General features: G+C 49.9%; 3 protein-coding genes and 1 long non-coding RNA gene across 6 annotated transcripts; 2 read left to right on the forward strand and 2 right to left on the reverse strand.

The window, feature by feature from the left end:
* Window positions 1–1,037: 1,037 nt before the first annotated feature.
* Window positions 1,038–2,257, forward strand: Fitm1 (fat storage inducing transmembrane protein 1). Its single transcript, XM_027390569.2, has 2 exons — window positions 1,038–1,303; window positions 1,629–2,257. The coding sequence occupies exons 1-2, from the start codon at window positions 1,038–1,040 to the stop codon at window positions 2,239–2,241; spliced, it is 879 nt and encodes a 292-aa protein (XP_027246370.1). The 3' UTR covers window positions 2,242–2,257.
* On the reverse strand, window positions 1,266–4,857 carry LOC113832704. The gene is made up of 4 exons (XR_004772205.1): window positions 3,944–4,857; window positions 2,621–2,725; window positions 2,151–2,237; window positions 1,266–1,397 (listed from the first exon to the last, which is right to left on the reverse strand). It is a non-coding gene; the product is annotated as an uncharacterized LOC113832704 (long non-coding RNA).
* Window positions 4,801–7,778, forward strand: Psme1 (proteasome activator subunit 1). Its single transcript, XM_027390572.2, has 11 exons — window positions 4,801–4,960; window positions 5,696–5,728; window positions 5,871–5,933; window positions 6,026–6,136; window positions 6,209–6,254; window positions 6,375–6,472; window positions 6,895–6,963; window positions 7,042–7,109; window positions 7,217–7,271; window positions 7,345–7,431; window positions 7,553–7,778. The coding sequence occupies exons 1-11, from the start codon at window positions 4,922–4,924 to the stop codon at window positions 7,631–7,633; spliced, it is 750 nt and encodes a 249-aa protein (XP_027246373.1). The 5' UTR covers window positions 4,801–4,921; the 3' UTR covers window positions 7,634–7,778.
* Emc9 (ER membrane protein complex subunit 9) lies at window positions 7,769–12,375 on the reverse strand. 3 transcript variants are annotated; one of them, XM_035452089.1, is made up of 6 exons: window positions 12,030–12,375; window positions 11,222–11,264; window positions 10,990–11,066; window positions 8,308–8,575; window positions 8,133–8,227; window positions 7,769–7,992 (listed from the first exon to the last, which is right to left on the reverse strand). In XM_035452089.1, the coding sequence occupies exons 2-6, from the start codon at window positions 11,243–11,245 to the stop codon at window positions 7,812–7,814; spliced, it is 645 nt and encodes a 214-aa protein (XP_035307980.1). In that variant the 5' UTR covers window positions 11,246–11,264; window positions 12,030–12,375; the 3' UTR covers window positions 7,769–7,811. The 3 variants fall into 3 exon arrangements, with proteins under 3 accessions (XP_035307980.1, XP_027246371.1, XP_027246372.1); XM_027390570.2 differs by lacking the exon at window positions 12,030–12,375 and having other exon boundaries at window positions 11,222–11,971; XM_027390571.2 differs by lacking the exon at window positions 12,030–12,375 and having other exon boundaries at window positions 8,308–8,377; window positions 11,222–11,655.
* Window positions 12,376–13,470: the final 1,095 nt, after the last annotated feature.

Here is a 13,470-nt window from a genome sequence, read left to right on the forward strand (position 1 = left end):
AGAACCCAGGAGAAGGACTCACATTTGGTGAGAAGATAAACTCTTCTTGTTTACTTTAATGCATTGTGATGGCTAATCTGTTGTCAACTTGACTGCACCCGGAATTAATGAAAATGGAAGCAGTTAGACACATCTGTGAGGGGTTTTTCTTGATTGGCTAATTTGAGGCGGAAAGACCCACCCTAAATCTGAATTATTTGAGCTTAGAAGAACCACCATAAGCCTGGGCCACACTTTCTGGTGGCAGCCCAAGTTAAAGGACCTGGAAGAAGGAAGCTTTTGTCTTTTGCCTGCTTGCCCTCACCCTCCCTGGCAAGTTCATCTATCCTGATGCTGAGGCCTTCCTTCACTGGTGTTAGAACCTACTTCTTGGGGATGGATTCTAACATAGACCAAAGATCAGTTGAGCCATCTAGCCTCATGGACTGAATAACTACCTGACTGTTGTTACCCTTTCTGTAGGGAGAGAGTTATTGTTGGAATTAGGGAGACACAGCCTGTGGGCCACTCTAATAAACTCCCTTTTAATTTAGATTGATTCAATCTGTTGTGCTCCTCTAGAAAACCCTGGCTAATACAGGCATCTGAGGTTTGCTTGATTTTATGGCCTAGATTTTTCTGTGGAAGAAAAACATGGTAAAGCTGAGATGAGGGTCTGTGTGCTTCAGCTGGCCAAAATAAGACAAGCAAACTGAAGCTGACTGTGGACAAGGACAGCGCTGGACAGCAGGCCTTGTCCTGAGACGCAAACTAGAATGTGGCTGGAACTGAGAGCACAAAGCTAACAGGAAAGGACACAGGCTGTGTCAGGACACACTTCCACACACCCAAAGCCAGGATGATGCTGACTGTCAGCCCTCAAACTGGCCCATTCCCGGCCCCCCTTCCCTGCCTGCCAGCTGCCAACAGAGCTAGCTCTGCCCTGTGTCTACCACACCTGTCACTGCCTATCCTTGTCCGTGGGGGGGGGGGGAGCGGGTATTAGCCCCTCCTCAGCCTCCCAGCAGAGCAGGCAGTTAGTGGGGAGGGGAGGGAACATGGAGCGGGGGCCGATGGTGGGGGCAGGGCTGGGGGCCAGGGCCCGAGTCCGAGCACTGCTGGGGTGCCTGGTCAAGGTGCTACTCTGGGTGGCCTCTGCCTTACTGTACTTTGGAAGTGAACAAGCTGCCCGCCTTCTAGGCAGCCCCTGCTTACGGCGCCTCTACCATGCTTGGTTGGCAGCAGTGGTCATCTTTGGGCCCCTTCTGCAGTTTCATGTTAACTCTCGGACGATCTTCGCTAGCCACGGCAACTTCTTCAACATGTGAGTCCACCAGAGTCCATGGGCGCTGCCTCCCTACACTCAGGGATCCCACCTTCCTTCTCCAGGCCTCTCTGTTCTGTTGCCAGTCGGAACACTAAAAATAGACGAGGAGGTTGAGAAGGTCAGGGGGAGAGAAGGGGGGAGAGGGACAGAGCCTTGGGGTGCAAGGAAAGTAAAAGAACTGAGAGGAAGTGTGGGCCCTAGAATGTCCAGTGGTCCTCTAAGGAGACAGTGTTGAAATGGTAGGGGTTGAAAAGAGAACTAATGACTGTGTGTGGAACGTAGATCAGGGATATCAAATAGCTTTCCCTCTTTCTACCCACAGAAAGTTTGTGAACTCAGCTTGGGGCTGGACATGTACCTTCCTGGGGGGCTTTGTGCTGCTGGTGGTGTTCCTGGCTACAAGACGTGTAGCAGTGACTGCCAGGCACCTGAGCCGACTGGTCGTGGGGGCAGCTGTCTGGCGAGGGGCCGGACGGGCCTTCCTACTCATCGAGGACCTGACTGGTTCTTGCTTCGAGCCTCTGCCCCAGGGCCTACTGCTTCATGAGCTGCCTGACCGCCGGAGCTGCCTGGCAGCCGGCCACCAATGGCGAGGTTACACTGTCTCCTCCCACACCTTCCTCCTCACCTTCTGCTGCCTCCTCATGGCTGAGGAAGCAGCTGTGTTTGCCAAGTACCTGGCCCACGGGCTACCAGCTGGGGCCCCCCTGCGCCTTGTTTTCCTACTCAATGTGCTGTTGCTGGGCCTCTGGAACTTCTTGCTGCTCTGCACTGTCATCTATTTCCATCAATACACCCACAAGGTGGTGGGTGCTGCAGTAGGCACGTTTGCCTGGTACCTTACCTATGGCAGCTGGTACCACCAACCCTGGTCTCCTGGGATCCCAGGCCATGGGCTCTTCCCCCGATCCCGCTCAATCCGAAAACATAACTGAAAGAAATAAAAACATACCAGCCTGGCTCTGGCTCTTCTTGTTCTGTTCATGCCTAGAGAGGGTGGGAAGGGTAAGAGAATAGTCTGGAAGATGCTCGAGTTCCTTCCTCATTCAAATCGTTGACCTTGAATGTGTTTTCCCTTATGGGCCTTCCATCCTTTGGGTTTCCTGGTCTGCAGACTTCTGGCTTTCTGAAGCTGTGATGTCAAAGGATGGTACTACAGAAGCTGGCAATTGCCCTTAGTGTGTACATCAGCTTTCCCTCGGCAGATGCTTCATCTTCAACCTAGTTACTTAGCTTTTTCCTGCCTTCATCACAGACTCTTGATTTACTTAGGAGCCCACCTATCTGGGCAACTCATGCCAGGACCTTTCTTACCTCTATCTCATAAGGATGGCACAGTCATTCATTTCACAAAGGTGAGTTGAGCCAAGCATGTGAACAAGACAAACAAGGCTTCTGTTGCTTGGAAGCAGATGAGCTCTGGAGGAAGAAAAAGAGAGACAACACAAATAGCAAATGCTTGCATGGTACTTGCCCACGTCAGGCACTGTTCTAAGAGTACATACATTATTTATATAAATCAATACACTTAGAGGCTATGGGGATGGTTCGGTGGGTAAAGCACTGCTGTGCAAGCATAAGGACTGGTATTTGGATATCCAGAGCCAGATAATAAGCTGGGCATGGCAGCATGGATCTGTTATCCCAGCGCAGCAGAGGTGGAAGCAGGAAAATTCCTGGAGCTTGCTAACCAGCTACTCTAACCTAGGGACGAGCCCCAGGTTTAGTATGAGACCCTTTTTCTTTTCCTTTTTTTTTTTTTTGAGCCCCTTTTCAATAAATAAGGAGAGGGGAAAGAGTGAGGAAGACTCCATTCACCTCTGGCTTCCATGGACTCATGCGTGTGCACGTACACACATAATTTTTAATCCCCACAACATCCCAGCGAGATAAATTCAGTAGTGTTCCTATTATTCAGTTGTGAAATTTTTATTATTTTTTATGTATATGTGTGTTTTTACTGTATGTGTGTCTGTATACCTTGTGTGTACAGAACCTGTTGAGGCCAGAAGAAGGCATTGAACCCTCCGGAACTGGAGTTACAGGCAGTTGTGAGCTGCCATGTGGGTACTGAGAACTGATTAGAGGACCTCTGGAAGAGCAGCCAGTTCTCTTAACCACTGAGCCACCTCCCAATCTCCAGAAATTTTTGTTTTTCGACACAGGGTTTCTCTGTGTAGCCCTGGCTGTCCTGGAATTCGCTCTGTAGACCAGGCTGGCCTCGAACTCAGAGATCCGCCTGCCTCTGCCTCCCCAGTGCTGGGATTAAAGGCATGTGCCACTACTGCCCAGCTCCAAACCTGGCCCTCTCTCTCATCTCTGTCTCTCTGTCTGTCTCTGTCTCTGTCTCTGTCTCTCTCTCTGTGTGTGTGTGTGTGTGTGGGTGGGTGTGTGTGTGTGGTTTTTAGAGACAGGGTTGCTCTATGTAGCTTTGGAGTCTGTCCTGGTATTTGCTCTGCAGACCCAGATGGCCTCGAACTCAGAGATACGTCTGCCTTTGCCTCCCGAGTACTGGGATTAAAGGCCTGCGACACCCCTGCCCCACCCAAGCCTGGCTTTTTTGTTCAACACTTAAAAGGTAAAAGTATTTCTTGAGTGTGAAAATTACATGAAACAAGTTGTTTTATTGAAACTCACCCACAGGAATTTATTTTGTGGGCTGCTTGCCTCTCGAAGTAGTATAGTTGAGATGCTACAGACATGGTACCACTTCCCAAACCTAAATAGCTATCACCAACCCCTGACAGAAAGTTTGTCTGCCCCTGGTTAAAGGAAAAGTGCCTCATGTCACAGTCACAGGTGCTGAGGAGGCACTGAAACAGGATGAGGTAATAAACTGGGCAAGGGAGGTACTTTCTGAAGGATGGTGGAAAATTCTCTCTGAAAAATTGACATCCGAACTGAGTGCGGACATTGAGGGAAGAGTGTTGTAGGTTTCCCAAGGGCAGAGTCCTTGAAGTCGGAATAAACACTAAGTAGCTACAAGCATTTTCTTGTGTAATGGATGAGTCTGGAAAGCAATAGACCGTCAACTTGGAGGGGGCAGGTGATTATGAAAGAAAGGTCTTTGGATTTTATCATACAGGCCTGAATCCCTGCTGTGGGGGAATGATCCACAGGGCAACAGAGTGTGCCACAATGGCTTTGTGCGGAGCTTGGATAAGGATAGTGCCAGCTCTCGGTGCTGGGCCTGGAGTATGCTTAAGTCAGGGGACCACGCCGGCATGGAGAAGAAAGACCAGGTCTTGCTCCAAATCAGAAAAGATTTAAAACCCCCAAGTAAGGCTTATTATTGCCCTGGCCCTAGCAGAAGTAGGGGGTGCCCGGAAATGGAAGGCGGGGTGGGAAGGGGCAGAGGTACGGGCGCTGGCAGGCGGGCTTTGGGAGGCGGGCCTGGCAGGCGAGGGGAGAGACCCGAGCGCTGGGCGGAAACGCTACTCGGGCTGCCGGGGGAGCCCCCGCCTCTCAGTAGGCTGTCCCCGCCTCCTGCAGTCCCTCCACTCCCCAAACCCAGGAAGGCCGTGCAGGTTCCGAGCTCTGCTTTCGCTTTCCCTTCCCGCTGCCCACTCCAGGCTCCTCGTGCGGCGCTCAGCCACCCCCCCCCCCGCTCCGACCATGGCCACCCTGAGGGTCCATCCTGAAGCCCAAGCCAAGGTGAGCGCTGCGGGTCCGAGTGGCTCGAAGAGGCATTAGAGAGGCGTGGCTCGGAGCGGACCCGGATTCCGGGGATCCGCTCCTAGTCCTGCATTTGAGTCGGGGGTCTGCTCCCTAAGCCTGCTGCCAGAAGCACCTGCTTCACTGGGGGTAGGTGAGGCGGCTGTGGTTCAGTGGGGTGAAATGAAGCCGAGGGCTAGTGTGAAGTCTGCTGGCTTGCGGCCCGGGCTACACACAGACGGAGAGAGGGACTTACCCCGGCCACCTCGAGCTCTTTGACTCAGGAAGGGCACACGCCTGCACCCTGCCTCTGCCCACAGGCTGAGTGTTTTAAGACAGGGTCTCTCTGTTATATAGCCCTGGGCTCGAATTCACAGAGAACCACATGACTTTACCTCCCTAGTGCTGGGATTAAAGGCAGGCATGCGATACCACTCCCGGCCAGAGGGCTTTTTTATTTCCTTGCACAATCCTGGTGACCCCGGGAATCTTCTCCCTAAATCCAGTGATCCACTTGGGGATCCACTGAACTCTTCCCCAGAGAGTTTCAGGTGTGCTGAAAACTACAACACCTCAGGCCACCCTATAGAGGGACCCATCTCGCTTTCTTCAAATGTGGCCTTAGAGGGATCCACTCTATTCCCCAGGTCAGGCCCTACACAACCCAAAGGGAATTGTCCTCAAATGAACTGGCCTTAAAAGCTAGGTATCTGAAGGGTTGCCTGTACCCTACAGGTGGATGTGTTTCGGGAAGACCTGTGTAGCAAGGTAAGACCTACTCATCGGCAACCCCACCTCCAACCAGCTGCTGCTGTTCAGCCTTCCCTTGCTGGGCAGTGTGAGCCCTTACTTCACTGCCTAGGAAAGGGTGTTTGATTATGACCCCATCCTCCTCCACCACCTCACACAGACAGAGAACCTGCTTGGGAGCTATTTTCCCAAGAAGATCTCAGAGCTGGATGCATTCCTAAAGGTACAGGGGCCCTTGCAAGTACTCAAGAGGAGCCTGGGGGTGGGGGTGTGGTAAGATAAGAGGAACACCCTCATCTCCAGCCCTACCATTAGGAGCCAGCTCTCAATGAAGCCAACCTGAGCAATCTGAAGGCTCCACTGGACATCCCAATACCTGATCCAGTCAAGGAGAAAGAGAAGGAGGAGCGGAAGAAACAACAGGAGGTAAGCTGGGAGGACTGGGAGGTGGGCCAACAGTAGAGAAAACCAGCCTCAGTCCTGTCTTCCTCCCCACAGAAAGAAGAGAAGGATGAGAAGAAAAAAGGGGAAGATGAAGACAAAGGTATTTGAAACTTGGGAAGAGACAGGCTTGTGTCTCCTAACTTCCGAGTTGCACTGTGCACACTCCCCTTTCCAGCTCTCCCAAGTTCAGTCACTAACTGACCCATTGCACACTGCCTAGGTCCTCCCTGTGGCCCAGTGAACTGCAATGAAAAAATCGTGGCCCTCCTGCAGCGCCTAAAGCCTGAGATCAAGGATGTCATTGAGCAACTCAATCTGGTGAGTTTCACTTTCATCCCTCAGGCTTTGTCCTCTTGGTGTCTGCCAGTTAGGACAGTGATTGCACATAGGAGAGGGAAGAGCAAAGGAGCTCCAAAGGGGCCCTTGCAAGTACTCAAGAGGAGCCTGGGGGTGAGGGTGTGGTAAGATAAGAGGAACACCCTCATCTCCAGCCCTACCATTAGGAGCCAGCTCTCAATGAAGCCAACCTGAGCAATCTGAAGGCTCCATTGGACATCCCAATACCTGATCCCAATACCCAATACCCAATACCTGATGTTGAGCCTTGGGCTCAACATGGATCTGGCATTCCCCTGTTCACTGTGGGCAGTCAAGGGAAGAATAGGAACCTGGGACTTAGGGTGTGTGGAGGGGAGGGAAGGAGACAGTGGTAAAACCCTGATACCTTCCTTTGCTCCAAGGTCACTACTTGGTTGCAACTACAGATACCTCGGATAGAGGATGGAAATAATTTTGGAGTGGCTGTCCAGGTAAGAGCACTGCCCCCTCAATCTACAGCCCTCCTGTGTAACCCGTGCTCCCTTCTAACTCACCACTTTCTTTCCCAGGAGAAGGTGTTTGAGCTGATGACCAGCCTTCATACCAAGCTGGAGGGCTTCCACACTCAAATCTCTAAGTGAGTTGCCTGGCCACTACACCCCTAGCACACTCTGCCTTTGGGGACAGGCCTGGGCTCCTTCCTTTTTCCCCCCACTCCATACAGACTACTTCTGCTTCCCACAGGTACTTCTCAGAGAGGGGTGATGCGGTGACCAAAGCAGCCAAGCAGCCCCACGTGGTAGGTGAGGCCCAGGTCAGGTTTTGCTGGGGAAGACACATTTCAAGCCAGGACTAACCCTGAGTTTCTGCAGGGTGATTATCGGCAGCTGGTGCACGAGCTGGATGAGGCAGAGTACCAGGACATCCGGCTGATGGTCATGGAGATCCGTAATGCTTACGTGAGGAGGGGAGAGGGCGGGGGGGGGGGAGGATGACAAGATCAGCCTTTCCAAAGCTAGAAATGGGACACAGAACCACTGGGGGCCTGTGGCTGACCTCCACTACTCCATGTTCCTATAGGCTGTGTTATATGACATCATCCTAAAGAATTTCGAGAAGCTCAAGAAACCCCGTGGAGAAACTAAGGGAATGATTTATTGAGCCTCCTCTCTTATTCTGTGATGGGTACAGCAGAGACCTTCCTGCTCTTTACCAGGAACTATATAGACTGTACCCAATCTTCTTCCTGCTGGGGTTTTTCCCTTGCTCTGCCTCCCAAACACAATAAATATATGGTTGTCCGACAGCCCATCTCTTTATTGTACTCTGACCCTCTGGTTCAGGCATTCCCACTGGTGGGACCACCCCACTGGGTGATTTGAGTGTTAAGCTGCTGGTTGGTCCAGTCCTGCCGAATGTCATCAAGATGGCAGTCAAAGTCTACAAGGTGACGGTGGGCCTGGCCCTCCAGCAGTGCTCCCACCATCTCTCTCGACTCTTCCCAGTCTCTCCACATTACTCTGAAATTAAAACAAAACGCGAAGGTCAAACAGTGGTGCCAGACTTAAAAGACTAAAGAAGCCATGGGGCAGGACCAAGACAAAGGAGGCCTGGGGAGTCTTGGACTTCCAAGAAGAGATAGAGGTAGTGGGGCACTCACAAGTTCTTGTCCTTAGGCACCCATCGAAGACCTTGGTTCTCCAGGACAATGACTGGAGGTACACGAGGCCGAGTCACCAATTTCTTATTATCCAGCTGGGTGGACAAGGGGTGGGAGTTTTAGGATGCTCTCCCCACTTCCTCTCCACCTCCCCACTCTAAAGCCCCAGCCTCACCATAATAAGCACTGCATCAGGGAAGAATTCTGCAATTCGCCCAGCGATTTTCAAGGCCAGAAGCCCAGGGCTGTGTAGGGGGAAGATCAGAGGAGTGAGGAGCCAACTGAGGGCAGACCCAGGTCTCCCAGGCCTCCTAGAGGTGCACACAGCTGTAGCCTTTCCCTGCAGCTGGCCTGGGAGTGTCGGGCCTGCTTGACGTACGATGGCTTGATGCTTGAATGCTGTGAGAAACAGGTGCTCAGATTCTGCTGATGAGAGTGGCAATCTAAAGTAGACTTTGGGGAAGGTAATTTGCTTTAATCATACAAATTAAAACCAAGAGGGCTGGAGCAATGGCTCAGTGGTTAAGAGTACTAGCTACTCTTCCAGAGGATTCGGGTTCGAATCTTAGCACCCACATGGCCACTTACAACCAGTCCCAGGAGATTCAACGTCCTCTTCTGGCCTCTGGGAGCATTGCATACATGTGGTATATATACAGTAGGGCAAACCAGAAAAATAAATAATATACTGGGTGTGAAGATAGGGACCAGCAAAAGTGGGGAAGAGGAACAGGGTAGGGTACTGGGGGAAGGACAATTAAGAATAAAATATGGGGCTGAGTGATGGTGGTGCAGCACTCACCCTCTTTAATCCCAGCACTTGGGAGGCAGAGGCAGTCGGATCTCAGTGAGTTCAAGGCCACCCTGGTCTACAAAGTGACTTCCAGGACAACCAGGACTGTTACACAGGGAAATCCTGTCTGGGGGGGGAGGGACAAAAAAGAATAAGATATGGGGCTGGAGAGATGGTTCAGAGGTTAAGAGCACTGACTGCTCTTCCAGAAGACCCAGGTTCAATTTCCAGAACCCACATGGCAGCTCACAACCTTCTGTAACTCCAGTTCTAGGAGATCCAGCACCCTTACACAGACATGCATGCAGGCAAAACACCAATGTACACAAAAATAAATTAGTAAAATTAAAGGAATAAAATATGATCTGGGTGGTGCATGCCTTTAACCCCAGCAATGGGGAGGCAGAGGCAGGTGGATCTCCGTGAGTTAAAGGCCAGCCTGGTCTACAGAGCTAGTTCCAGTACAGGCTCCAAGGCTACATCGAAAAACTTGGTCTTGAAAAACCAAAAAACCAACAAAAAACCCACCCACCCCCCAAAAAAGCCCGTGTTAAAAAAACAAACAAAAAACTACGTGAGAAAATGCCACAGTGGACCCAATTACTTTATATGCTAACTTACGATAATGTAGGTAGTCCCTAGGAGCCACCATGAGTTTTAGCTGGGTCTGCCCAACTCTCTGAGGCCCGAGTCAGAAAGATAAAACTTTTTTTTCCCCATTTCTTTCGGATGCTGGCCAGAACCTAAGTGTGATTTTTCTGATACTTTGGGCTTCCTTTCTCTTTCTCTACAGCTCAACATTCCCTGCTTCTCTGTGACGAGTCTGACCTCCATGCTGATTTAAATGGTATGACTTGAAAGCAGTTTGCTTGTTCTGGGTCTTTTCAACTCTAATAAAACTGTCCTTGAGTTTTTAAAATTCTTTTGTTAATAAGACTAGAAACCCCAAGAGGGGACCCCGATTTCCCCCTGTGTCATCTGGCCACCATGATCAAAACAGACCCAAGTGAGATTGCTTGGTGTCCACATATAATGATGGGCCTTCAGAGGTCCTCTCACCTTCTGATTGCATACATACAGCTTCAAGAGATTTCACACAGTTCTAACAACTTGTCAGATGACCTTACAGGACAAATCTGAAGCCCAAAGAGGGGTCAGGGGTGGCTGGACCACACCTTGCTCCCGGCTGCTTAAATATGCATATCCTTGTCCTCTATTTAAACTGCAATCTCTCTTCAAGACCCAGAAGACAGACTTGGAAAGAGTAGCCATGTCTTACTGGGCCTCTTTGTCCTCTTTCAAGTACGGCCATATTAAATATATCTTTTTCTTTTTTCCATTAAAAAAAAAAAAAACTGTTTTTAGTTGGGCATGGTGGTACACACTTTTAACCTCAGCACTCAGGAGTCAGAGGCAGGTGAATCTCTGAGTTCAAGGCCAGCCTGGTCTACAGAGTCAGTTCCAAGACTGCCAAGGCTATGCAGAGAAACCCTGTTTCAAAAAGCAAAAACAAAACAACAACAACAAAAAGACTGGAGATAACTTCAATGTTTATAGCATTAAGTAAATTATGGTATGTCCACATTCATATTATACAGCTGTTAAGATGAGGTAGATCTTGAGATGCAAAGACATCAGAAGTATTAAGTTTGGGGAGGAGAAGCAAATTATAGTAGATCTAACTTAATCCATATTAAATCAAATTTATTTGGTTGTGTAATATATATGTGTAATGTGGTGGTGGGTTTGGGCTTTTTTTTTTTTCTTTTCTTCTCCCCCCCTTTTTTTTTTTTTTAGTTTTTTGAGGCAGGGTTTTCTGTATATCCCTGTCTTGGATCTCCCTCTGTAGACCTGGAACGCACATGGATTCGCGTCTGTCCCACCCCCACTGCAGTGTGCTTCGACTGTCATATTCATGTCTGGTATATCCTCACCCTAGCAGCCCCGTTGCTAAGCACTTGATAAAAAAATAAAATAAAATAAAAGGAATGACGCTGGTCCACCTGCACGTCACCCACACCAGCCACAATCATCTTCCTTCTAGTCCCTAGCTACCCGACTCACCTCTGGTCGTCTAAGGCAGCATTGGCGTGGTAGTACCCAGCTACCACCAGACCGGCCTGTGCGCCCCACACATCCACCTGTCGTGAGAAAGGGGCCATCCGTAACTAAATCATGCTTCTGGCTCTGTGGGTGCATACTGCGGCCAAGGGTTGAGCATGCATTTAGGCTGAGGGTCCCAAGGGGTTGCGGGGGTCGGTGGGAAGCGATGGGGGTTGGGTTCTCGAAGCCGCACCTGATTGAGCGCGACCTCCAGCATGACGGATAGGGCCAGGTTGCTGTGGAAGAGGGGCACACAGTCGGTGAGGCAGAGGCATTCTCCTGACCGCGGCGCGGGAGCCAGCAACAACCCGTTGACAGCTGCGTATGGGTACCGAGATGCGTGCAGGCACATCTTCCCGTAGGCCCGGGCGGAAATTTCCACCTCCCCCATAGCGAACCGGGCCTGACGGCACGCAGAACCTCAACCAGTGTGGCTTCCCAACCACGGCAACCGAGCTTGGTCTCGATCTGCCTCCTCACTTAGGTATAAGATGCTTCTAACACCAGGCGACGTCTCGCCGCAGCCTGCACCCAACACTATCCAGAATTGGGTCCAAACACAACCCACGGAGCCGAGCCCCGCCTCCTCTAACCACTCCCGGGCAGGCGCATTTGCTGGCAGGCCAGCTTCGGGTCATACCCCAGCCAAGAGTCCCGCCTCCGTAGTGCTCTCTGATAGGGCAAGACGTTCTTATTTAGTCCAATCAAAAATTTAAAAATTTGTCTTGGCTTGCCTTGGCCTAAAGCGACTGGAAAGAACGCGTTAGAGCAAAGGAAAGAAAATTGCCCATAGGCTTATTAGCTAAACTACCCAGTTTATGCTTTGCGTTTTGTTTTGTTTTTTTAAGGAGGGAGGACAAAGTCTCAGCCCAGACTAGCTTCAAACTCACGGACGCTTTTACTTCCATCTCTCAAGGGAAAGCCCTAAATTTACAGAACCCACGCCACCACACCCAGTTACGACTTGTGCCGGTTATTGCAAGTTGGCTTCTCCTGTTTACCTGCTCTGTCTGTTCCTACAGGCTTCGGGCAAAGACAGCTAGGTGAAGGGCTGGCTCTTAGTTGGGTGTTCCTGAGAAACTTGGCTACAAAAACGTTCGCCTTGCTCCAGCTACAGAACGAGTGTGTGGATCTGCACCATAACCAGTAGCCTAATCTTCCCAACCTGAAGCTCCGGCCTTTGGCTTCCTTAACGTAGTGCAGCACCTTTAAGGCAAAGTACAAGTCCATGACCCTTACAGATAAATAATATATGAGCACTGAATCCCGAACTGACAAACTCATAAGAATGCTGCACATTATTTATTATTTTTTATTTTAATTGCATTAGTGTTTTCCCTGCCATGTATGTCTGTGTCAGGGTGTCAGGTTCCTTGGAACTGGAGTTGTGAGCCACTATGTGGGTGCTGGGAATTGAACCCAGGTCCTCTGGAAGAGCAATCAGTGCTCTTAACCGCTGACCCATCTCTCCAGCCCATTCTTTTGACATATTTTAAAACAGGACAAGAACCTGAATTTAAAAATCCCTTGGAGTCTCTAACAAGCCACACAGCAGAGGAACCACTGTATCCACCACCTTAGAAATGAATCTTAAACTGCAATCCCACCACTCAGAGCAAGGAGGCAGGAGGGACAAGAGTTCCAAGTTAGAATCAGCTACATAAGTGTGTTTGAGGCCAGCCTAGCCTATGAAAAAAATTTTCTAAAAACATTCTCAAAAACATGTCAGTCAAGATCCAGCTTCTGTTTCTAACACCCATATCAAGTGGCTCACCACCACCCTCGCACTCCAGCTTCAGGGGATCCAGCACCCTCTTCAGGCCTTTACAGGCATCAGCACACACCAAGAATATATTCAAACAGGCACACACAGAGAGACATATAAATTAAAAACAAAAAACAAAAACAAGAAAAACACCCAAATTCCAACAGATGTAAAGCAGAAATTGATTGGGGGAGTGGACAAGAGATAAAAAGGCAACTCCCCATCCCCATAACGCCCATCAGTGGTGGTGATATATTCTCGTTTAATACCCTTTTTAAAATAATTTGCTTATTGTTAACAATGCATTGGTGTTTGGCCTGCATGAATATCTGTATGAGGATGTCAGATCCCCTAGAACTGAAGTTACAGACAGTTGTAAGCCACAATCTGGGTGTTGGGAATAGAACCCAGGTCCTTTGGAAGAACAGTTAGTGCTCTTAACTGCTAAGCCGTCTCTCCAGACCCCCTTTTTAAGACCTTTCCTCTCTGCCAGCACTGAGAAATCTCAGGATAACCTCATTCTCCCTCCAAGTTTGCTCTCAGCTCAACTGTTTGTAATTCCCACACCATAGCCATAAAGCTTCCCCATCCAAAGCCTAATTCCTCCTCCAATACCTTTTCCCAAATATCCTTTTACCATGAAGCCCCCATGAAATCAGATGGAAATACCTTTGTAT

The sequence above is a fragment of the Cricetulus griseus genome (assembly GCF_003668045.3).
Source record: "Cricetulus griseus strain 17A/GY chromosome 1 unlocalized genomic scaffold, alternate assembly CriGri-PICRH-1.0 chr1_1, whole genome shotgun sequence".
In the NCBI taxonomy this organism is placed as follows: Eukaryota; Metazoa; Chordata; class Mammalia; order Rodentia; family Cricetidae; genus Cricetulus; species Cricetulus griseus.

What these genes read in the sequence shown, in the direction of transcription:
- Fitm1 (XM_027390569.2), top strand. Translation starts at nt 1,038, where the DNA reads ATGGAGCGGGGGCCGATGGTGGGGGCAGGGCTGGGGGCCAGGGCCCGA. An exon ending in CACGGCAACTTCTTCAACAT is followed by an intron (nt 1,304 to 1,628) that starts GTGAGTCCACCA and finishes TTCTACCCACAG; the next exon opens with AAAGTTTGTGAACTCAGCTT.
- Psme1 (XM_027390572.2), top strand. Translation starts at nt 4,922, where the DNA reads ATGGCCACCCTGAGGGTCCATCCTGAAGCCCAAGCCAAG. An exon ending in AGCTGGATGCATTCCTAAAG is followed by an intron (nt 5,934 to 6,025) that starts GTACAGGGGCCC and finishes CCCTACCATTAG; the next exon opens with GAGCCAGCTCTCAATGAAGC. An exon ending in AGCGGAAGAAACAACAGGAG is followed by an intron (nt 6,137 to 6,208) that starts GTAAGCTGGGAG and finishes TCCTCCCCACAG; the next exon opens with AAAGAAGAGAAGGATGAGAA.
- Emc9 (XM_027390570.2), bottom strand. Translation starts at nt 11,419, where the DNA reads ATGGGGGAGGTGGAAATTTCCGCCCGGGCCTACGGGAAGATGTGCCTG. An exon ending in TGGAGGTCGCGCTCAATCAG is followed by an intron (nt 11,067 to 11,221) that starts GTGCGGCTTCGA and finishes TTCTCACGACAG; the next exon opens with GTGGATGTGTGGGGCGCACA. An exon ending in CTGATGCAGTGCTTATTATG is followed by an intron (nt 8,228 to 8,307) that starts GTGAGGCTGGGG and finishes TTGTCCACCCAG; the next exon opens with CTGGATAATAAGAAATTGGT.